The 23,880-nt window shown below is 43.8% G+C and overlaps 1 protein-coding gene across 6 annotated transcripts in view; it reads right to left on the reverse strand.

Annotated features, from left to right (window-relative positions):
* The window catches only part of SH3TC2 (SH3 domain and tetratricopeptide repeats 2), a 182,296-nt gene that overhangs the window by 68,269 nt on the left and 90,147 nt on the right, over positions 1-23,880 (reverse strand). Inside the window, exon 17 of one of the 6 annotated variants that reach the window (XM_060296419.1) lies at positions 6,985-7,033. The exons of the other annotated variants lie outside the window; for them this stretch is intronic. Coding sequence (XP_060152402.1) covers positions 7,016-7,033 — 18 coding nt within the window. The 3' untranslated portion in view covers positions 6,985-7,015. Of the gene's footprint in view, positions 1-6,984; positions 7,034-23,880 lie in introns of those variants that run through there. 6 annotated transcript variants of the gene reach the window in all.

A 23,880-nucleotide genomic window follows, 5' to 3' on the forward strand; every position in this document is an offset into this window, starting at 1 on the left:
GGCTGATTTTCAAGAAAAGTGAATCAGGACTCTCAGGGACGGTAACTGCTCCTGAGCTGTGCAGAGTCCTGGAGAGAATGCAGGCCCTTGTGTTTTGTGCATCTCACAGTGTGCCCTGTCTGAGCTGGGAAAGGCCCTGTCAATACACGCATTTGACAGGTGGGGAAGCATAAACCCAGAGAGAGAAAGGGAGTCCCTGAGATCACAATACTGGGTTAGCATCCTGCTCTCCTGACTTCTACGTCATCACCACAGTGAGCCCCCTCCCTTACTCCCAGGATTTCAGGCCCAACTCATACAGACACGTTGGCCCACAAATGGCCTCAAACATAATGACAATAAGAATAAAAAAGCAACCTTACTAATAATAGTATCTACCATTAACTGGCTAATTACTTGGTGCCAGGTATTTTGTTACACACTTTTTAAAAAAATTTATTTATTTTTGGCTGTGCTGGGTCTTCGTTGCTGCACACGGGCTTTCTCTAGTTGCATCGAGCTGGGGCTACTCTTCGTTGCTGTGCGCTGGCTTCTCACTGCGGTGGCTTCTCTTGTTGCGGAGCCCAGGCTCTAGGCGTGAGGACTTCAGTAGTTGTGGCACACGGGCTTAGTTGCTCCACAGCATGTGGGATCTTCCCAGACCAGGGCTCAAACCCGTGTCCCCTGCATTGGCATGTGGATTCTTAACAACTGTGCCACCAGGGAAGCCGCTGTTAAACATTTTATACCCCTATCATTTTAATACTCAAAACAACCTCATTGGATAGGTCATTGTTACTCCATTTTACAGAAAGGACACCGAGGCTCAGAGAGGGGAAGGGACTTTCCTATGGTAACACAGCTAGAAGTTGCAGAGCCATAACTGAACTTAACTCTGCCTGACTTCAAATCCAGTATCCATGGCCACCATGTAATGTCCCTCATTATGATATAAGGCACAGGGTACCCTCCTGCACTTATCTGGGCTGGCAATGGTTTGATGCCTGCAGCTGAGAGGAGGGAAGAAAGAGCAGCAGGTGATCAGCAAAGAGGCTTGAAATCCAGTCCTAGGATTGAGTACCCACTAAGATTCAGGCTGTGACAAGCCCATGGGTGATGAAGTTGGAGAGTAGTAAGGATAGACGGGTATAAGGTCTGTTCCAGTGCCTGTCCCAAGCTAAGGGTTGCACCAGATGCTGTGAGATAACTTGTCACGTGACACGGAACAAACCATTTCCTTTCCTCTAGAGAGAGAGCACAGAATAGTGATTAAGCCCATGGCCTCCAGAGCCAGACTGGGTTAATTCCCAGCTCTGCCTCTTACCAGGTATGTGGCCTCATGCAGTATTTGCATTTATTGAGGGTCATTTTTTCCTTCTATAAAATTGGGATAATAATACCTATTTTCTAGTGTCATTATAAGGATTAAATGAGCCACGATTTAGAACTCAAAACAGTACATAACACATAGTAATAACTACATACATTTTTGCTGGTTTTTAAAAATTATGTAAACTGGAGGTAATAGTTGATCATTCAAATTAAGATACTTTGGGCTGTATAATAACAGAAATCTGACCCAAAGTGGCTTTAACAAGAAAGTTTTATTACTGTCTCTCATAATGAGAACCATCTGGAAGACAATGATTCCAGGCTCGAGGATGTCCCAGGAACTCAGGATCTTCTCATTCTTGCTCCCAACACCCTCCACATATCACTCACTGATGCTACCCCTCATGTCCCAAGATGGCTACAGCAGCTCCAAGCATAACATCTTCACAAAGCCACACCCAGAAACAGAAAGGAAGGGACATGGAAATCTCTCTTGCACATGTCACTTTCTTATGAGGAAGGAAAATGTTCCCTAGATGCCTCCAGGAAGGCTTCCCTTATCTGTCATTAGCCAGAATAGGATCGTGTGATCATCCCAGCCACTGTAGAAGGCTAGAAAATCAAGATTCTGGCATTTCCAGTCAGTACCTAGGGCTGGGCTCCATAGCAAGGAGGATGAGAGCAAGAAGGGCTGCTGAGTGAGCAACTGACCTGCCTTGCAGGTTAGTCTTGAGAAGTAAATGTGAGAAAAAGTGCAGGAATACTGTGGAAGAGTTAATCCCTTCCACTACACACGTGTAAGCTATCATTCTCATAAATAATAATGGCAACAGCAACGCTATTTAGAGTCTACGGAAAAGCAGTATGCCAGTAACTCTAGGTAGTCCTGTTCTTTTTCCATGGCCATGGCAGATGAGGGGAAAATGAAAGGAAGCCAAATGCCTCATGGCCCAGCCACTAAAACTGACATTGCATGACCTCCTAATAGAACAGACCCAGGGAACAGTTGGTCATCAATTTCCCCTCTCAGTTTGGTAGGTTATAAATAAAGTCTGGAAAGAAAGAAAATGAAGTTAGTTCAGAACCCTGGTAGAATTCCTCTGAGGGGTGAAAACTTCTCTTTAGAAAACACTTGATGGGCCATTTTGTAATGAAAAGTCAACCTTCCAACCATGGTCTAGATCAGGGTTCAGCTAGGTTTTCTCTAGCAACTGCTGTACTCTGAGTACTGTGTCTAATATGTCCCAATAAAACTTTATTTATAAAAACATGTGGAGGGCCAGATTTGGCTCACAGGCCATAGTCTGCCAACCCCTGCTCTACATTGCAAGTTACATAAGACAAAAACCTAGGCCAAGGGTCTCAAACTCGAATGTGCATGGGGCTACATGGGGCACATAAAGAAGCAAGCAGGCTGGGTGGGGTCTCTGGAAGTGTGGAGAACTGTTGCCATGGAGAGAGGGCAGTTGTAAAAACAAATTTAGTCAGATCCTCCAGTTTTTCAAGAAAACCAGAAATGCCGATATTTATATCTTCTAATTTTTTAGTGTTGGCAACCAATTCAAAAATTTAAATCTGATGCAGACCAAACAAAACCCAACTGGGGGCCAAACACAGATTAGGGAGAGTCAGTGTGTGATCTTTGGCTTAGAAGGTCATCCTTCTTGAACAACATGCTATGACAACCAAGTACACATGACACACTTGAGTGACACGATCTAGGAAACTTAGCCCAAAGCCATTCTGACCTGTTGGGAACGAATGTATAACCACTACCATCCTGCCCATTGGCCAAGCATATGTGGAAGGTTGCACACAGGAAAGACGGCAATTAGCCTGTCTGTACTGTATTCCTCTTCCTAGCTCATTAATGCTCTGCTTTCTCATGGTGGTGGCATCTGCAGTGTTCTGTGACATCAGGTGCTGTGTAGCATTCCTCATACAGACCTTCCCTACATACCTCAGAGGAACAACGAGGTCATGTATAGAAAGGTACTTTGCAAACCATAAAATCATAGATACGTCAGCTTGGCCAGTTTCTGACTTTCACTGCCCCGAACACTAACTCAGAGGCTCCGATAATGAGTATATTCTTTAGAGAGAGGACAAAAACCCCTAACAGCATGGCGAGCAGGACAGACGCAAAGCAAAAGAAACCAGCCACATTTCCTGCTGGTACAAAGGCCCTTATGCTGTGTCTGACCCTGCTCTGAGAAAGCCTGGGCATCACCTAAATACTCCAGGCTGCAGACAGCTCAGCGTGTGACACCCTGTCCTCGGCTGTCTTTTAGCTGCCACCCTCACCTATTCTTAACATCTTTGTCTTTCTCACCAGTTTCTGTAAACCTGCGGCATCCTATTTGCCGGAAGCTTCCTCTTGCCCAGCTCGGTACTCCATCTTCCCGCCTTCTGCCTGGAGCCTCAGCTTTAAAGGATACACTGGCCTGCCTTTCTAGTCTCCCTAAACCACTCTCTTGATTCCCTCAGCCTTATTGGGACGAGGAAAGGAAGACAGGGAGGACAAGACAGAGACAGAGAGACACAGAGAGAAAGAACAATGCAAACTTTCTAGCCCAGATCTTGTTCAGCCACGTGCCCACTTCAGTTCAAATTAGGTGCTGGGCCAGTAGTTTTCCAATGCTTCCTCAACACCTGTGATTCTTCAGAGCTGCCTTAGGGACCCAGGTAGGAAAAGTAAAGGGGATGCCAACAGGTCAGGGGTCACTTCAAGAGAGAAGCTCCATCTTATCTGTTTCATATATTACAATCCTGCATAAAACTATGACTGAAAAAAAAATATTCCATTCCAAAAAAAAGTCTGAAAACTCCCATGCTAGCCACTGTACTAGATCAGATGGAGGAAGGCATGCTCCTATACTGAAGAAGCCTGTAGGACACCCTATGGTAAGCGATAGTTTTTGGCAAAGGGCAACTCAGGAAAAATTGGGTTAAATTTTTGTCCAAAATTAAAATAGATTTATTGAGTCTCATATGGGAAAAATGTATTTGTTCACACAATGCAAATTGTCTACTTCGTTGAATGAAGAATACATTGAGGAAATGAGTAGCCACTTAAATATGAATACCTGTTTATATCTACTTAGTGGTGATTCAGGAGAACATTTCTAATCTTTCATTCCGCAAATAGATTGTGAAGTCTTTCTCGAAGCTGCCATGAGGCCCTGCTCAACACTGCTTAGTTGATAGACCACCCCTGGGGACACCCAGGGGATTGCCAACAGGGCAAAAACTTTTTTAATATTTGAATTTTATTTTATTTGATTTTTCTTATATATCAGGTTCTTGTTAGTTATCAATTTTATACATATTGGTGTATATATGTCAATCCCAATCTCCCAATTCATCCCACCAGGGCAAAAACTCTTAAAGAAGTATCCTAGTTGCTGTTTTCTTCCCCTTCCTGCTCAAGTTTGGATTTTTCCTGTGTGGTCTGCAGACTTATCCTAAGGGATCGTAAACCCCTGGTCTGTGGACAAGCGAGCAGACCGGGCAGGCAGGGCCAAGTACAGAGAGCCTGCAGGGAGAGGCCGGCATGAGTAAAGGAATGTGTTCTATCAGCTGAGCTAGAGTCTAAAAGTCCTCACACACCCACCCTGCTGCTGACTCAGCAGACAGCTCAGACCGACAGCTGATTTGGGAGGAGGACCTACAGGTATGAACACTGATCAGCTCTGAAAGCACAGAAAAGGCATTAACCATATCATTTTAGAATCGTACACCCTCAGACTTGCAGAATCAGAGCCCCTTAGAACTTCTGGCCTGCAAGGAAACAGAGAGGTTCCATCCAATATTGTATAATGGTTCAGTTCCTGGGCTCTGGAGGTAAACAGACCTGGACTCAAGACAACTCAAATTCACTGGAGGGTGTGGGGCAGCTCACAAGAGGGAAGAGAAGAGAAGGCTTAGGAAAAACTCAGAACAGGAGCAGAAGTTACCTGGAAATCTGGCCCAGGAACTGGAGCTGTAATCCAGTCCTGAGGATTTCTTCTGCTCTCAAATGATAAGCCCAGGATTCCAAGTTCTGGAAGAGAGAAATTCCAACTGGACTCTCCCCTGCCTTCACAGTGTGATCTGAAGAAACCTCAGGCACCATAGTGAGAGAGGGAGACAGCTGATGTACCATTCCAACAAGACCAGAAACACTGAGACTAACTCCCAAAGGGAAATCAGGGCTCTTGGGCAGTAGGCGTGCTGCCTGGACCACAAACAATGAGCATCCACCATCACATACCTGCTTCAGAGCCGCTGAGAGGATTGACAGGGACAATCCACTTAAAGGGCTGAGCACGCTGCCTGGCACACAGTAAGCTGTCCATTAACCGTCTGCGTCTTTCATGATAACTTATGCTTCTTGTGGAGCTAGAGGCCCTCCACAACATGCCCGTCGAACAACTGCCTCTAACTGAGACCGTTTTCCCTTTAGAATCATGGCTCCTGGGCAGCCTTTTGAATGTGGAGACCATTTGGCTTGGGAACTTTAAAAGATTTTACTGACCACAAGGACAGCCCATACCATTGGGAGTCCAACAATATCTAGTATGGGACCGACTGTGGCTCAGAAAGAAACTTTCACATGGATTTTATTCTGTTTGTTATTTCAGTAATGTCCTGTACGCCATCCCCCTCAAATCCAGTCAACCAGAGTCAAGTGTTGAGTTCTGGTAGTTTAGTTTCATCACACTGTTAGGACAGAAAAAGAGAAACAGAAACTCCTACCAGAAGACGTGACTCTGAGACCTTATCTCCTCCTTAATATTCCACTAAGTCAGGAGCAGGCTCCCTGGATCTTCACACCAAACCTCGAAAACTCTAAAAGCACATGCCAGAAAGGGGATGCCTGCTTGCTTCACTGCCCCCAACTACTGCCCTTTTCAAGGGCTGCTGCAAAACTCTGGTGTCTGAAGACATATTGGCTTAATTTGAGGCACATGCTAACTTTAACATCAGTTACACAGAAAGGGGAGAGTACATGGAAAGTCATCCTGCAGTTGTCTGGCCAGTCAAAGCCACTTTGCCTTGAAGGACATCAACTGGGCTGATGGGTGACAGATCTAAAGCACTGGAGCTCACTTCCATTTCTATTTTGATATTTGATGGAAGTATCAATACCATAACTCGGTAATATATATCTTCAGCTTGGACACCTCTAGTTTCCTCCCTCTAAGGCAGCCAGTTCCATCATTTGTTGATTCAACAAACATCTACTGAGACCCACTAGCAGCCAGTTACTGTGGAAGAAGTTAAATTAATAATCACAACTGTTATTTATGGAGTGTATCCAATGGGCGGGACACAGCTGCCATCCTTTATTCACATCGTTTCAATTCATCACAACAGCCCTGTGGAGTATATCACTTTGTTCTTTTTGTAATAACTATTTGTGCTGCTTAAGTAACTAGAAAGTTTTTCATTACATTTCAATAATTCTGCTTCCATTTACCTCACCCTTTATGTTCCTTTGCCCTCAGAAGAGGCTAAAAAATGAAACCAGATGGCTGAAGCTGGGCCGAGAGAGCAGGGATGGCCCTACCTGAAAGATGATCTCAGACCCCCTTACCTTCCCCTGTGTAGGGACAAGTCTTCACCTGAAACATGAGGTGGGGCTGATGAGAAAGTCCAATCTCTGCTCTCTGTTCCACTAACTCTGGTTCCAGAGGCAGTAGTTCCCAACAACTACTGAAAGTCAGAACCACCTACAGCTCTGAGGGGAGAAGGAAAGAGAAAAAAGAGATGGATGAGGGTCAGTGATGGCTCCCCTGAATCCAGTGGTCTCCCTTGGACCACTCAGATGCCCCTGCAGGGGAAGGGACGGATATCCATGCCAACGCGTCTTTCTGTGGAATCTTCTCACCATTGACTCTCCTGGCAGGACCAGCTGTTTGGTTGTGTTTAAACTGTCATCCAGCCAAAGCAGCCTGGTGGCACGCCCAAACGCTAACCCAGCAAACACACCAGGTCTATAGCCCCCTCCAAAACTTTTTTAAAGCATAATTTGTACCAGCCAGTCAATTTAAAAATACTCCAAGCAGAGAGCCAATGAGATTTGAAAACAAGGAAAACCAACAATAAAAGGTAAATATATATATTTACTTATTCACTCACTCATTATTTGAACCTTGCCTTTTTTGAGAGAGGATCTAAGATGTCAAGAGCCAACTTATTTCAAAAACAAAAATAGTATTACATATGTTCTGCAAATGTCAACGATATCACAAAATTCAACTTAGGTTAACATTCAAAGCATAAAGCATGTTTGTGGGTGTGCCCACCTGTGACTGTTCACTACTCCACAGAGTCTGAAATGCAGAGGGTTCCTTCTCTTTGGCTCCTAAACATGAAAAGATATCACAGTGTGGTATTTTCCACCTGAGACATGCATTCATTCCTTCAGAATCATTTAGTGAAGTCCAACCATGTGCCACCCACTGAATGCATACAGTGGTTATAGATGTTTTGGATACAGTGGCCAAAATGCCACATACCACACAAAGCTTACATTTAAGACAGTTGGAGGCCAGCAAAGTATGCTCTGTGGTGAAACTGGGGCATTCACATCCACTGGCCCAAAGAGCTGGAAAGGCACTTAGAGGTCACCTAGATGGGTTTTCCCTCATGCAACCATTCAAGAGCCAACCTCACGGTTTTTGCCATATGTCAACATCACCTTCATAGATTTCTTTAGATGTTCTCATCTATGTAAATACTTTTATTTTAGGAGAAAACTATATATCATTGCTGTAAATGGAAAACCAGGATCACTTGTCTTAAAAACAAAGGTAACCATAAAAATAAATGAAACAAAAATAAAGCAATGTGATTAGATTCTCATCTAGACACATACGTGCAGTCTTAGGAAGACTCTGAGCCTGAAGTCAGCTCTCACTTTGTAAAAGTAAGATCAGGAAGTATTCAAAAGGTGTTAAAGCTATATTAACACTACTCTGGGATGTTCTCCCTTCCTTAATCAGGAGGATTAAAGGAGAATTAAATTCTGCACAATTGTCTACTATGTGATTTGTTTTTAATATTATAATAATAGGTCACAGGATTTAGGAAATCATGTCTAATCCAGCCTCTTATTTTGCAGAGGGAGCTGGGGCCCAGAGACAGGTGGTGACTAGACCAAGGGTGAACAGCACTTTAATGGCAGAGCTGATACCAAACCCCAGCTGCCTATGTTTCTGCGCAGACCGGTATGTTCTGCTACAGTGGGCTGCAGATCACCAAACAACTAAATAAATTCTTACATTTGCTCTTCATCACGACTGAAGACCAGTCTTGATCCACCTTACTTTTGGAGGGAAGAAACCAAAATCCATCTCAAACTGGCAGACATGGTGATCTCTCTCGTTAGCAAAAATCAAGTTTTTCTTTTCTTTTTTCTTCATGCACTTATTTTCCACGTGTTATAGAAGTTCTTTAAGTAGAAATATCTACCAAGATCCCAAATAAAACCTAGAAAGTTTGTAGGAACTTCTGAACATTCTACATCCTTAGATAACCTGCTATGATAAGGTATTCAGTGGGGAAAAAAATACCCAGCCCCACCCCTTAAGGTCACTTTGTCCTATAAAACTCTCAGTGTGCGCTTCCTGTACTCAGTAGCCCTCACCACATATCGACCGTAACACTTTAAATCAGGTCTAGGAGATAGAGGAGGGGGAAATCTTCTCTCGCCCACTGAGAAGGTCCCTTGCAATTTGCCTGCCCCCAACCCACTTCAAAGAGCAGCTCTCGGCAATGGTCCCAGGGAAAATCATCAATGTCAGAGACACAGTAGCCATCTGCTTGTCAGGGAGGGTGCATTCCAGCATCCCTACTCTCTTCTGGGAAGATGAGGCCAGGGTTTCAAAGCACCTCTCACAGGACAGGAGAGAGGGAAAGGGGGATATGACAGTTCTCTTTCCTTGGAAGCTGGCACGGGAATATTTTAAGGCTCCTCAGAGGGACTGAAATCCATGCTTTATGGTGACAACTCTGAAATTCAGCTTTTCCTTGACTGCCTAACCTCCCAGGGCCAACTGTACCTATCTATTTTATGTGAGCAGCACAATAGCCTTGTGCCCGCTAGGACCAGTGTTGTGTGAGCATCCAAAAGCAAAGAGAAGTGACTCTTGTTCCTAATGTGGAAAGAGCAGGACTTCCTATGATACAGCTGATGTTTCCTGAAATAGAACAGGATTTGAGCAAATGGTTTTCACTAGGCAGGCAGGAAAAGCAGAGTGTGGCTTAATGTTTCATTAGTGGTGACTCAGACCCTCACTCCTGGGCGCCTGCTCATCCTGGCTGGGTCTGACTTTTTTCCAGTTACCAGGCTCAGCTGCCAGATTCCCTCTTTGCTAATGCTTGCTGTCCTGCCAGCCTATCTGATTTCCTGGGGAGGCCATGCCCCTGTCCTTCTTCTCATGTCATTTACACTCAGTTCCAGTTTCTATTTTGAAATTGATTAGGTCTTGACCAACCACTTATGTCAGTCTGCAGAACACCTCCTGTCCAGCTCTGCCTCCATTTATGTTTATCTCAACCAGAGCCAGGGCTTTTTCTGGAGCTGTTTTCAAATTTGGGGCATATGCCCAGTTGTTACCAGAATTAGTTGGAATAAAGGGTATTGAGGGTGCTGCTTCGGCAAAGATTGCATTGGACATGCTGCATCAGCTAGACTCAGTTTCTCAGACTTTCCATCCTATCTCAAATCAGCCCTCATTCAATCTACGTTTAGTGCGTCCTGACTACGAACTAGACACTGTGCTGGGGCTACAGACATGAAAAAAACCAGGTCCCTGATGACAGGATTATGCTCCAACATGGAAAGGACTTCACAGAGTTACTATCAAAACACTGTGGGAGGGGCTTCCCTGGTGGCGCAGTGGTTGAGAGTCCGCCTGCCGATGCAGGGGACACGGGTTCGTGCCCCGGTCCGGAAGATCCCACATGCCGCGGAGCGGCTGGGCCCGTGAGCCATGGCCGCTGAACCTGCGCGTCTGGAGCCTGTGCTCCACAACGGGAGAGGCCACGACAGTGAGAAGCCCGCGTGCCGCAAAAAAAAAAAAAAATTTTTTTCGTTTAAAAAAACACTGTGGGAGATGTAGAGAGAGGCAGCATGATCTACCCGCTGTCTGCCTCTCCAGCTTGGCTCACAGCACTCTTACCCTCCTCACCCGGCTTTGGCCTCCCTGCCCTTCATTCAGTTCATGCGAAGCTCTGTGCTCCTTAGAACAACAGCATCAACATCACCTTAAAGCTTGAGAGACACACAGGATGTGGGGTCCCATTCCAAAACTACTGAATCAGAATCTGCATTTTAACAAGATTCCCAGGTGATGGGCATGCACTTTTAAAGTTCTGACATGCACTGATGTAAGAGTTTAGTAGCTATGAATTGTTAAGCTGGCATCTGACTCATTACCATCCTCTCAGCTCTATTCTGAGTAAGCACAAATCGATGGGGGATACACCTTCTGAGTCAGTGGGTCTAGGTGGGCCCCTGGAGTCTGTATTTCTAACATACTCCTGGGTAATGGCAGCAGGGGCTCATGTACCATACTCTCAATAACAAGAACAAGAGGAACCTGACAGATCAAGTATCTGAATCAGCAAAGCAGAAAATCAAAAACCAGACCCTGAGCTTAGGATGACTTTACTCAGGGGAGGCCCCTCTGTTCCACCTGCACAACTAGAGGTCAGGCAGCATCTCTGGTCCCTGTGTTCTCAGCACCTCCTTCTGTGTCATCACAAGGGAGGCATGTATCATCACTGAATGAATGAATGGACATCAGTCAGTTCTCACCTCTCCCCTGCTTACCATTGTCCAGTGGTTTCTTATATTTAACAACAACATGAGGCCCAAGCTGACCCAGGTCCTGCCCTGACGCCTCCTTACTTCTCTCATCCCACTCATTGCCACCACACTAGGCTTTTTTCTGTTTTTCAAACCCACCAAGCTTTTGCCTGCCTCAGGGTCTTGGCACATGCTCTCCCCTCGACCTGGAATGCCCTTCCTCCAGCTCTTTCCATAGCTGGCTGCTTCTTGTCATTCATAGCTCAGCTCAAATTTCACCTCCTCAGCAAGGCTGTCCCTGACTGACCTGTCTAACTCAGTATACACACACCCCACCACCAACTCTCTGTCCTGCATTTTTTTCTTAGCCCTTATCAACCTGAAAATATTTCATTTGTTTATTCACTTTTTTGTCCTGATTCTCCTATAAGAAAGCAAACTTTATGAAAGCAGGAACCTTGTCTACAACCCCCCCGTCCATAGTAGATGCTCAGTAAACAGTTGTGGAATAAATGGATAAATGATCTAATACACACCATAATTTGCTTCTGTCACTGCAACAAGAGAGAGAGACTGGGCACTATGTGAGGCCAGAAGAGGGAGTGATCACTTCCTCCTGGGTAAGGAAGTGGGGGTGGTAATCAGGACAGGCTCCCCGAAGGAGGTGGTATTTCAACTTCACCTTGAAGTGTGGAAAGGATTTTCATGGGCAATGAGGGGTAGAAACAGCCACCCCAGGCAGAAAAAACAGCTTGGGAAGATGGTGTGGGAGGGCTTAGGGAACAGAGCATACAGCCGATGGGAGGAGACTCAGTATCTGCCCAGCTCAGAGCTCTAGGCAGAGACAGCCCTCACTGTAGTTGTGACAGAGTTTGGCAGGGCTCTTGCAGCTGAGCAGCTGAGGTCACTGCCTTCCCTTAGGCAGGCCTCAGCTATACCCTTAGACAAGATGATGAAGGCCAGATCTCTGAGGCAAAACAAGGCATGAGAAAGAGACAGGTGGGCCTGGGGGTCAGGACCCACCTTCACCCCGCTTCCCCACTTCACTCCAGTGGGCCATTCTGAGGTCTGCCTGGCTTCTGTCCTCTTGCCTGTAAAGGCCAGACAGTTGCAATTCTTTCATTAACCCCTTGTGATCATCGGTTTCAGGTTCAAGTCCCTGTTTAACTCTGAGCTCCATAAGAGAAGGAACCATGCTGGTCAGCCTTATTCACAGCTCTATTCTGAGAGCTAAGGGCTGGGAGCACATAAGAGCTCCTTGGTAAGACTCATTCATTCCTTCACCACTATTGATGAAGTACCCAAGTCAAGCCAGGCATTGCACTTATACACCGAGGACGCAGGAGTAACACAGGGAAGCAAACATCTCTACTCTCTCAACGGTAGAATTCACATTCTGTTTGGGAGCAACACATTCTAGAAGCTGGATTTGGTGGGTCTCACTGTGTGACCCGAGCAAGCCACTGAATTTTGTAGGCTGCCTACAAACTAGAAGGGGATAGACGAGATCACCTAGTTCAGAATTTTGAGCTAAATTTTGAGGGATTCTAGGGTCCTTTGGTGCTTGCTGGGTTCAGCAAACTGATGTGTTTCTCTTAAGAAAATTTAATTAGCCTAAGCAAGTTTTTGTTTTGTTTTGTTTTCTGTTTGGGGGTTCCACTTAAAAGTTGATGTGTAAAGTAAGTTCTACTGCTAATGAAAAAGTTGGGTGGAAGCCACTACTTTAGTCCAACCTCTCACTCTGGCCATGGTATGAGCCAGAGGGGAAGAAGGTAGAAACCAGACATGCTTTCAGGTTGAGGGCAGCTGAAGGTGGTGGGGAAACACTCTGGGAAGGCGGTGTGTGACAAAATGCAGAGATGGAGGCTAGCCAGGGAAAGAGCAACCTGACAGAGGTCCAGCAAGATGAGGTGGAGACAGGCACTCCCGAGCTCTCAGGGACATGGAACTACATGCCTGGTAGCTGGTAATGGCCAGAGAATTTTCTGAGAGGTCTAAGAGCAGGTCACAGGGCCAGGGCCTCGGGGAGAGAGAAGTGGGGGCTAAACAAGGTCCCGGCCTGGGAGAAGCTGGGACTTAAATACAGACAAGACTTATGCCAGACTGAAGTCCAAGGTGGGGATCTGGCTGGTTTCTGAAGGGGGAACCATGACTCACGGCAAAGGTCAGAGTCAGAACTGCAGCAAGCGACTCTGTTTCGAATCAAGCTACCTGCCCAGAAGTCTTCAAGTCTCCCGCTAAGGCTTGCACATCCAGCAAGGGGTAGGAATCAGTAACACAGCTCCCTGCACCTGATCCTCTGAGCAGGGCTCTTTCCACTACCTAATCCATGTGATGAACGCTGGGCTAGACTCCAAATCCAAATGGGATTTTCTAAACCTGCAGTAGACAATGAGTTGTTTATTACTCGGTGAAAGGGAAGAGATCATTTTCTTTTAACTGAGTTCTGGCTCATGTCCTTGGGAATTAGACTGACCTTTGTGTTTTTAGCACCAGCCCATTAGGGGAACTGGAAAGGCTTTTTCTGTCTCTAGCTCAGCACCTCCGGAGCAGTCTTAATGCTGATCTAAAAGTTCTGTCTACATAATACAAAAGTAACAGGTCAGTTCAGGCCAAAACTAATAAACAAGACATCACTACTATCAGTAATATGTTTGTGAGAGCATTTCGCTCCTCCAGTAGCTGTTTTCTTATTTGTTCTTAAAGATATTAGGGGCAGAGGGTGGGTCAGGCTGTGTCCCCACGTTAGCCCCTCTACCAAGTCACCCTGTGTATTCTTCAGGGCACTTAACATTCTCTTAAGTAATAGTCTATTTGTTTATCCATTTTCACATGTCTTCCCAACCAAAATACAAGCCCCACGTGACAGGGAATGTATTTGTCTTGTTTAAGGCTTTATCTAAAGGGCCTAAAACCTGATAAATGCTCAGGAAATAACTGCTGTATGAATGAATGATGCAGATCTGTACGTTTTGAATAATGCTAATGATGTATTTTGAGTAAAAAAAAAAAAAGTGACCTAATGAGATCCTATCATCAAAGTGATCAGAGAAAGTATCCTGGGAAAGGGATTCAGAAGAAATGAGAAAGGGAGATTCAGTTATTAATGTTTATATTTCTATAGCTTGACTTTTAAAATGTTGAGATACCATCTTACTACTATCAAATATGCAAAGATACAAATTTTGGTAACAGGGTGTGTTGGAGAGGACCTGGAGAAAGAGGCACTCTCAAAAATTATAGGACTCTACATTATAGGATCCTATTATTGGGGGCCATTTGGCAACACCTATCAAAACAACAAATGCACATACCCTTAAGATTCTACTATTTCATTTTTGTGGAATTTATCTTACATATATAACGACAACCACATGAAATGACATGTGTAAAAGTTATTTGTTGCCGTGCTGTTTATAATAGTCAAATGGTGAACACCATCAAAATTGACACCATTAGAGAACAAGCTATATAAACTAGGATCCCCATTGTGCAATGCAAAACTTTGTAGCTGTAAAGATGAATGAGGATGCTCTCTATATACTCATACGGAAAGTTTTCCAAGATAAAAACTTGAGTGTAAAAAGCAAAATCAAAGCAGAGTATATAGCATGCTATAATTTGTGTTTAAAAAATGGAGAGTTGGAAAAAAAAAAAATGAAGAATTGGGCTTCCCTGGCAGCGCAGTGGATAAGTATCTGCCTGCCAATGCAGGGGACACAGGTTCGATCCCTGGTCCTGGAAGATCCCACATGCCACGGAACAACTAAGCCCATACACCACAACTACTGAGCCTGCGCTCTAGAGCCCACGTGTCACAACTACTGAAGCCCGCGTGCCTAGAGCCCGTGCTCTGCAACAAGAGAAGCCACTGCAGTGAGAAGCCCGCACACTGCAACGAAGAGTATCCCCTGCTTGCCACAACTAGAGAAAGCCCGCATGCAGCCACGAAGACCCAGCACAGCCAAAAACAAAAAAAAACAAAAAAAGCAGAGTATGTCACTATATTGCTTATATATGCACAAAATATTCCTGGAAGAATACACAAGGAACTAATAAAAACCATTGCCTATAGATAGGGGGAAACAGGGGCAGGGGAAAGGGAGAGGCTTTTTATGCCATTCCCTGTTAATTTCTTATTTGGGAACCGTGAGAACATATTATATGTTCATATAAATTGCTTTAAAATATTTGCTAGCATAGAGATTGCTAAAAAAAAAAATGAGCTGTTTCAACATATCTGGGCTTTATGAAAAATCATTTTAGGAGGTTGGAGCAGCAGAAGCATCATGTCTGCAAAAAGAACTGGACCAGAAAAAGATGTTGGGTCCTGGGCCAGCTCTGACATTGACATTGGCATTGATGCTGATGTTAACTTTGGGGAAGTTGTTCCCTCCCAAGGCTTCAGTACCCCCATCTATAAGATAATGAGGGTGAACTGGAAACTTTTTTTAAAAAATAAATTTCTTTATTTCTTTCTTTATTTTTTGGCTGCGTTGGGTTTTTGTTGCTAGGCGCGGGCTTTCTCTGGTTATGGTGAGCGGGCGCTACTCTTCGTTGAGATGCGTGGGCTTCTCACTCCAGTGGCTTCTCTTGTTGCAGAGCATGGGCTCTAGGCGTGCGGGCTTCAGTAGTTGTGGCACATGGGCTCAATGGTTGTGGCTCGCAGGCTCTATAGCACACGTTCAGTAGTTGTGGCGCACGGGCTTAGGTGCTCCACAGCACGTGGGATCTTCCTGGCCCAGGGCTTGAACCCGTGTCCCCTGCATTGGCAGGCGGATTCATAACCACTGCACCACCAGGAAGTCCCAAACTGGAAACTCTTTAAGGTCCTTTACTGCTCTGACATTCTGGGATCTATACGATGGCAAGGCTTTACTTGATTTGAATTAAACTACATGCTCTATATAATAAGTCCTATTAAGGCATTTTGAATACTGTACTTTCTTTCACTTTGCTTCACTGGTTTCCTTTTTTTTTAATTGCCTTTTTAAAGTGATTTTGAGAAACTCTCATCTTGTCTCTGCCGAAGGTTACCTGGCCATGAAGATGACTATGGCCTGAGATGTGGCAGTAGACAGAACAGGCCAGGTCCTGAGTAGAAGATGACCCAGAAGGAGGCAGAGAGCAAGGAGCACCAAGAAACCAAAAATTCAGTGGGGTGGGAGCAGCCCCACAAATGCATACTGAACCGTGGGACTCAGTTTACCCAGATGGATGTTCTAGGAAACCAAATGCAGCCCCCTTCTTCTTGCTTCTGCATACCTGGGAGCCGAAGTGCTCTGAGTAATCAGATTTTAAATGAGGTAAGACACAGTGGTTTCATCTCACCAAACTGAACATTCCCCTTCCAGTAACAATACTCTACTTTCCTACTTGGGGGGTTTCTGCCCCTTCCCATATGCTTCATCTGTAGGTCCAGGTGTCCCCAGATGGCCAAACAGTGGAATTCTACCCTGCCACAGTGATCATCAGACCCAGGGTTTTTGTCCAAAGCGTCGTGAAATAAGATGCTTTACTTTGCTGTTACTATCAAAACTTGGGGAGGAGGGATATAAGATGTGGAGCTGCTGGTCATCATGATGAAATTGCATGATGCTTGGGAATAGAGGAAAGCAGAAATAAGAGATGGCGACAGCTTTGAGGTCCTGTCAACCTGCTCCCGGAACCTGGCTGGTTTTTAAGTCTCATGGACAAATACATTTCTTTCTTTTTTTTTTTTTTTTAATAATTTAAGCCAGTTTACTTCTCCTTCTGTTTCTTGCAGTCAAAGGACCTGCATATAAACACCAGCTCCAGCAGATTGATAGTGACTGCCTGAAGAACTATATTGAGAAGAACCTTGAGGGCCCTACTCATGACTCACGAGGAAGGTATGGCAGAAGAGAGAGAAGAAAGAGATGTGTAAAACAGTGTATCCTTTTGACTAAGATGAAACCCCTGACTCGGTCCTCTGCCTCACCCTGGACTGGGCAGTGTTTCATTTTTTTCCCCAAGCCTTGGTCTTTCAGGTTGGGATATGGGCAGGGATTGGTCAGCATGTGTTCCCAGAAGGATAAATGTCCGTATCTGCCTAGAGGTTTAGTGGGTGTTCCTGCCCTCAAAGAACTGTACTTGGTGCCATAAGTAAATCTCTTCCTAGTACCTGTCCTCAAAACACACTCTGAAGAGAAAACCTTCTTCCTGCGTGACCTGGCGTGCCTTGTGCTCCACTCACTTCTCTGACCTCAAACAGTTTGCAATCTATATCTGGTCAAAATGAGCAATGATGCTAAAAGCACAATGGATTACAGAGGTAGCATTTGAAAAGTCTGCAAAACAGAGGATAAGAAGTGAGTCTGGAGATTGAAGCAATGAAAGGTTATTCATTGATCATTTCTAAACTGGCTTTCATGGTTCCCCCAACTTGGGGAAGCTGATATGTTTAACTGAGATTCTTCCTGATGGAACTTTTATTAATTCTGACCCCATTTGACATCCTCAAAAAATAGACACTGCATAAGAATGGGGTGCTTTTCTGACAGAAAGCTATTCACTCAAAACATTTTAAAATCAAAACACACAAAATACATATTGCTACTTTTTTGAGGCATTCAGCTTTTGAAGGCATAATTTACATACAATCAAATTCATCCTTTTTAGTTACGTAGTTCTATGAGTTTGGACAAATGCATTCAGTTGTGTTACCACTACCCCAATCAAGATACAAAACTGTCCCATCACTTCAAACAATTCCCTTGTGTCCCTTGATAATCAATCCCTGCCCCCATTCCCAGCTCCTACAACCATAGATCTGTTTTCTGAACTGACATATAGTTTCCCAAAATGTCCTATCAATGCAGTCATACACTAAGTAGTCTTTGGAATCTGACTCCCTTCAATTAGCATAATGCTTTTGAGATTCATCCAAGTTGTTGAATCTATCAGGAATCTGCTCCTTTTTATTATTGAGTAGTACTCCATTGTGTCTATGTACCACAGTCTGTTTATCCATTCACCAGTGGAAGGACATTTGGGTGTTCCTGTTTCGGCAACTATGAATAAAGCCACTATAAACATTTTTTTTCACACGTTTTTGTCCGCACAAGTTTTCATTTCTCTAGTACAAATACCTTGGAGTAGAAATGTGGGTTAAGTGTATGTTTAACTTATAAGAAACTGTCAAAGCATTTTCCAAAGTGGCTGTTCCATTTTGCATTCCCAGCAGCAATGTAGCCACCTTCCTTTTTAAGTGGAATGTCATTTTATTTAGGTTCAGCTACATTGTCATATCTCCATCAAGGCTTAAGGGACTTCATGTCCTTGGTAAGAGCAGAGTAACCTAAAGATATCAATCATTTTTGTGGCATGAGACTCAGAGTCCTAGCTCTAGTGTGGTTTTAGAAAAACACACAAATGCAGAACCTTGATGTGGGAAAGGAAATTAAAGGTCACTGCTTCAACGTCTTTGAGTAGGGCTGAGTTCTTTTGTTCCTTTATTTTTAGCTTTCTTGTGGTATGATTGACAAATAAAAACTGTATGTACAATTCTGTGCAACGTGATTATCATATGTGTGTATATATATACACACACACACACATTGTGAACTATTTACAATCAAGCTAATTAACATATCAGTCACCTCACATAGTTTTCTTTGTATATGTGTATGTGGGGAGGGCGACAATTATGATCTATTCTCTTAGCAAATTTCAAGTATACAATACAGCATTGTTAATTATAGTCACCATGCTGTACATTAGATTTCCAGAACTTACCCATCCTGCATATATGAAACTGTGACCAACATTTCCCCATTTTCCACGCTTCCATCCCCTAGTAACCACTGTCCTCTCTGCCCCTAAGAGTTTGACTTTTTAAGATTGCATACATGAGTGACATCGTGCAGTATTTGTCTTTCTGTGTCTGGCTTATCTTACTTAACACCCTCCAGGTTCACCCACATTGTGACAATGGCAGGATTTTCTTTATGTCGTTGCAGCATTAGTCACAAGAGCCAAGGTATGGAAACAACCTAAGTGTCTGTCACCAACTGAGTAGATAGAGAAAATGTGAGATTATACATGTATAAACACACAATGGAATATTATCCAGCCTTATAAAAGAAGGAAATCTTGTCATTTGAGTAGGGCTGTTTTGAGCCAATCATAACCAACTGTCTCTCATTTAGGCCCTGTTTAAAAGACCCCATGTTTACTGCCCATGTGAAATAGCATAGTTAGCTACTTTAAACTCATTTCTTCATCTCTAAAGGATTTTTGTGAGGATCAAGAGAAAAATTTATGGGAAAGAGCTCTGGAATCAGAAAGCAGTTAAACACTAAGCATTAATAAGAAAACAGACATTGCTAGTAAGTTTAGCTTTCTATGGGCAATCTTACCAAGCCCAGGTATTCTTAAAACTTACTAGCATGGATCACATGATTATCAAATGTTAGCACAGATAATGTGATTTGTAAAGGTTAGAATTAAAAGAACCTTCGAGATCTTCCACCAAGTCCTAACTCAACGATAGTCAGTGAAGAAACGGAGGCCCTAAAAAGCTGAGATCACACAAAGTTACTAAGTGCAAAGCTAGTTAGAGAATTCAGAACTTCTGACCCTGTGTCCAGTGCCCTCATTATCCTGCACAACCTCTTCTAAAGGCTGGTTTGAACAGCAATTAGACACAACCAATCTTTAGGCTAGTTCCCACCGCAATGGAATAACCACCCAACTTATGCTAACCCCCAATCATTCCCTATCACATGTCTTACTTTCCCCTGGTACTCATTCCCAGCTTCACCCATTTGTTGTACTCTCTTTCTACCCCAGTGGAAGTTAAATTCTGCCACGGTAGGAACCTCCGTTAGCTACATTGCCCGGCACATAGTAGATCCTGAATAAGTTTGTTGAATGATGATTAGAAAAAAGGACATTAATCAAATCATTCACGCTCACAACAGGTTTGACGAAACGACAGATATCTTCTCCGACAATTTTTAAGCCATTTGTTTGGGTGACCTGTAGGCATCGCAAGCCAAATGGGAGAATGAGAGTTGCTCAGGCAACCAGACTCAAGGGGCCTAAATCCCATTCCCATGCCGTCATTGCCCAGTCCTGCTCCGTCTTGCTCCTGTAAGGGACGCATTGTCTAAACAGCACCAAGTGTTAACTTGTTAAATCAGTTACACCCAAAAGGGTTGAGATTATTTAACAATGCAACAAGATGAGGTCATATCAAGAATTCTGAGGAGAGGCAGAGTTTTCAAAGACTCCAGTTCCATGCCAGGGAGCTATTGTTTATGAAATGATTTTGGAAAATGAAGAATTAACTCAGTAACTAATCTCTTTCATGGGAATTCTTTGTGTTTAATTCTCAGATTTGAAATTCATTATTTTATATCCATTCCACAATCATCTTACTAGTCTAACTTTTTAAAAGAAATAACTCATCTGTGTGGAGGAAAAAAATACATAATTGCCAACAATATTTGTTCTGAACAAAGATTGGTTCCATTTGCCACCACTGGGAATGTTTAGGAATACGCTCCCTGGAGGTCAGGGACTTTGTGAATTTTGCTCACTGGTCTATTTCTAGAGCCTGGGAAGGTGCTAAGCTCATAGAAGAAATCTAATAACTACTTGCTGAGTGCATGAATAAACCTGGAGTTATTTACCCGAGTTGAAACCCTCCCATAGCTTGCAGGAGAGATAAGACTGGGCCTCCAGCTCCCAGCACCACCCCAGAGGAAACCTGTGTGGTCTTTACATCCATGGTCTCAGGCATATTTCATATGAACCCCATGTATTTGGCTGGGTTTCCCACTCAAGCTAACTTCTGGTACTTTTCTGAGAGCCTCACTACATAAAAACTCTGAAAAAAACTAGGTCCCAGGAACCACTTACAGAAACAAAGGAAAACCTTCCAAGGAAGGTGGTGGAGTGATTCAGTGAGGATCATCAGATTAAAACTTAGAACAAAGTCCTGGTCCCTCCCACACCACCTAACTAGTATATAAGGGTCACCAAGTCACATCCTCATTCTACACCTCATCCCAAAACCGAGGGGGTACTTTAGAACATGGTTTTTCTCACCTAAAAATCACTCTGTGGCCCAAGTTTTTATACTGAGTGCACTTAAAGGTGAATCCATCTCCACTTTCACCACTCCTCCAGATGCCCACAAGAAAAGCCTGAGGTTGCTTTTGAACCTGCCTCTGGCCAGGGGCAGAGTCTTGCCTGCCCAATATGGGGGCAGAGAAGGTGACTTGTCTATTATCATTCCTGCGTCTCTTAGAGATAAGGTTGATTTCTTCCAGCCTCATTAGATAATAAAAACCTGTGCATGTGTGCTAGGAGCTCCATGGTGGAAGATTCAAGGAAATCGGCTGGATTTTATGAAAAGCAGGCAACAAAGCATCTTCCTCTTTTTCATGGAAATGAAAGTAATTTTCAAAAATCCTCCCCTACATGGGAATGCCATCTGGTCTCATAAAGCCCCTTTCGTATCTCATCTTCAAAGATGTCCGCCAATGAGCCACACACCCCAGTATTCATGCCAGCGAGTAGTACCTCCCCATACCAAATCTAAGCCAGACCTGTAGAACCAACAGAATGCAGCAGAAGTGACACTGTGTAACTTATAAAGCTAAGTCATAAGAGGTCTTGTGGCTTCCACTTTAGTCTACTGGAATGCTGGTTCCTGGAATGCTCTCTTTTGGATCCCAGCCACCATGCTGTAAGAAGCCCAAGCCCCGTGGAAAGGCCACGTCTCAGCCCTCCAGTTGACCACAGCTACAGCTGTCCCAGCTAACAACTGGCATCCACCACCAGCTTGCGAGGCAGCCGTCGTGGATGCCCAGCCCAGTCGGGTCTTTGGATTCCTCCAGCCACAGCCACCATCTGACGTCAACCACGTGACAGACCTCAAGAGAGAACTTCCCAGGTGAACCCAGTAAACCCACTGGGCCAAGAGAAATAATAAGGTGTTGTTTGAAGTCACAACGTAACTCACAATAAGTAACTGAAACACTGCCTTAAATTCCTTTACCAGTTTCTATGACCGTGAGTTGCTCTCACAAGTCATTTATGATCATTTATGCAAGACTCTGCCCCTTCCTAACAGTTTACAAATAGCTGGGTTCATTTTAAATACTTCAAAATTAAATTTTGAAGTTAGGATTTTTTTTTCCTATTGAATTTGAAAAGGTTTGCACTGGATGTGAAATGAAGTTGAGTTTTAAAAATATATTACAAAACTAGTTTTATAAACTTGGCTCCAAATACATGTCTGCGATTATGGGTCTATAGCTCTTATAATTATGTTTTTCAAAATCATCCCAATTTCAAATCATCTTTCCATTAAATCACAGGAATTTGGGGGAAGTTACAATACTGTATCAAATCTGCATTTTGCAAGCTGCCTCTCACACCAAAGAAGAGCATAAAAACCCTAGGTCAGGTCATGTCTTCACTCTTACGGTTCAAAAAACATAATCCCTGTAACTCATTTTCAAGGGTAGTAACTTTGCTTTCTTCTTTGGATTTGGGATGCTGATTTATCTGGTCTAGTTGTGCCCTACTGAACCCAAACATGATGGAAATATAAACAACCTTAACCACACATTCATAGAAATACACACAACACACAGAAAACAAATGTCTTGGGTCATGGAAGAACTTGCTGTTGTCATTGTTTTGTAACTTATTTTCTTTAAATTTCACTGGGTTCCTTTTGGAGTCATTGAATTCCATTTATGAGTCTTATTTTAAGTTATAGGCTTAAACATACCCATAATGTAGTTTCTCCTGTATTCCAGGCACTGTGCTAAGTGCTTTAGACACATTAACTCATTAATTTCAGAATCTTGTGATATAGGTTATTATCCCCACTTTACAGTTGAAAGAACCATGGCTCAGAAAAGTTTAGTGATTTGCTAAAGCTTCACAGATACTAAGTACCCTGAGCTGAGATCTGAACTTAGGTCCACCTCTCAAGCAAGAGAAACATAGCTGGGAACCTCTCTGAACTCCCACACATCCAGAAATTGCATCTCAGTTTTTGAATCATTGAACAGGAACCACAGCTTGGCCAAAAGAATTATGTATTCTTCGGGATCACCCTGAGGGAAGGACTTGAATCTGAGTTTGGGAGATTGCAAAGTGTTGCTTATTTATATTAGTACAGTTGTTGGTAGAATTCTATATTGTCCAGATTGCACTGGTAGTTTCCTTGTCTGATAAGATTTTGTCCCGTCCTTCAAGTGCATGGATGCTGGGGATTATCCATTCAGGGGACTTTGGGCAGGGACACAACAGGCAGTCACAGAGACCCAAGAGACTCAACAATCTGAAACTCAGAGGCATCTGGCACGCACCAAGTAGCAACCAGGATATTTAGGAACCGTCCCTATGGATCAATCCATGTGCACTGGGGAGAGAATGGGATACAAAACAGAAAAGAATGTGTTTTTGGAGGGGAGGAGAGTGGTATACATGTGTGCACACGCTTGTGCATGTGTGTGTGTGTGCGTGCGCATGCATGTTGAATGGGGTGGGGGCTGCTTTTCCTCCATGAGTCATTTCCAAACAACCCTTCCTCTCATTCCATCTGTGTCCCCTTAAAACCAGTTTTCTCTGCATTCTCTCATAGGCAAATCATCCTGGGGAAACCAAGAGAGCCTCAAATGAGATTTCATGGTGGAATGTGCAGGGGTGGAGTGGGTTGCTCTGTTTGTTCTTTTTCTCTAGCTTATTCCTATTTCTAGTCACACTTGCAGTCCCTCTTT

The sequence above is a fragment of the Globicephala melas genome, chromosome 3 (genome assembly GCF_963455315.2).
Source record: "Globicephala melas chromosome 3, mGloMel1.2, whole genome shotgun sequence".
Lineage (NCBI taxonomy): Eukaryota > Metazoa > Chordata > Mammalia > Artiodactyla > Delphinidae > Globicephala > Globicephala melas.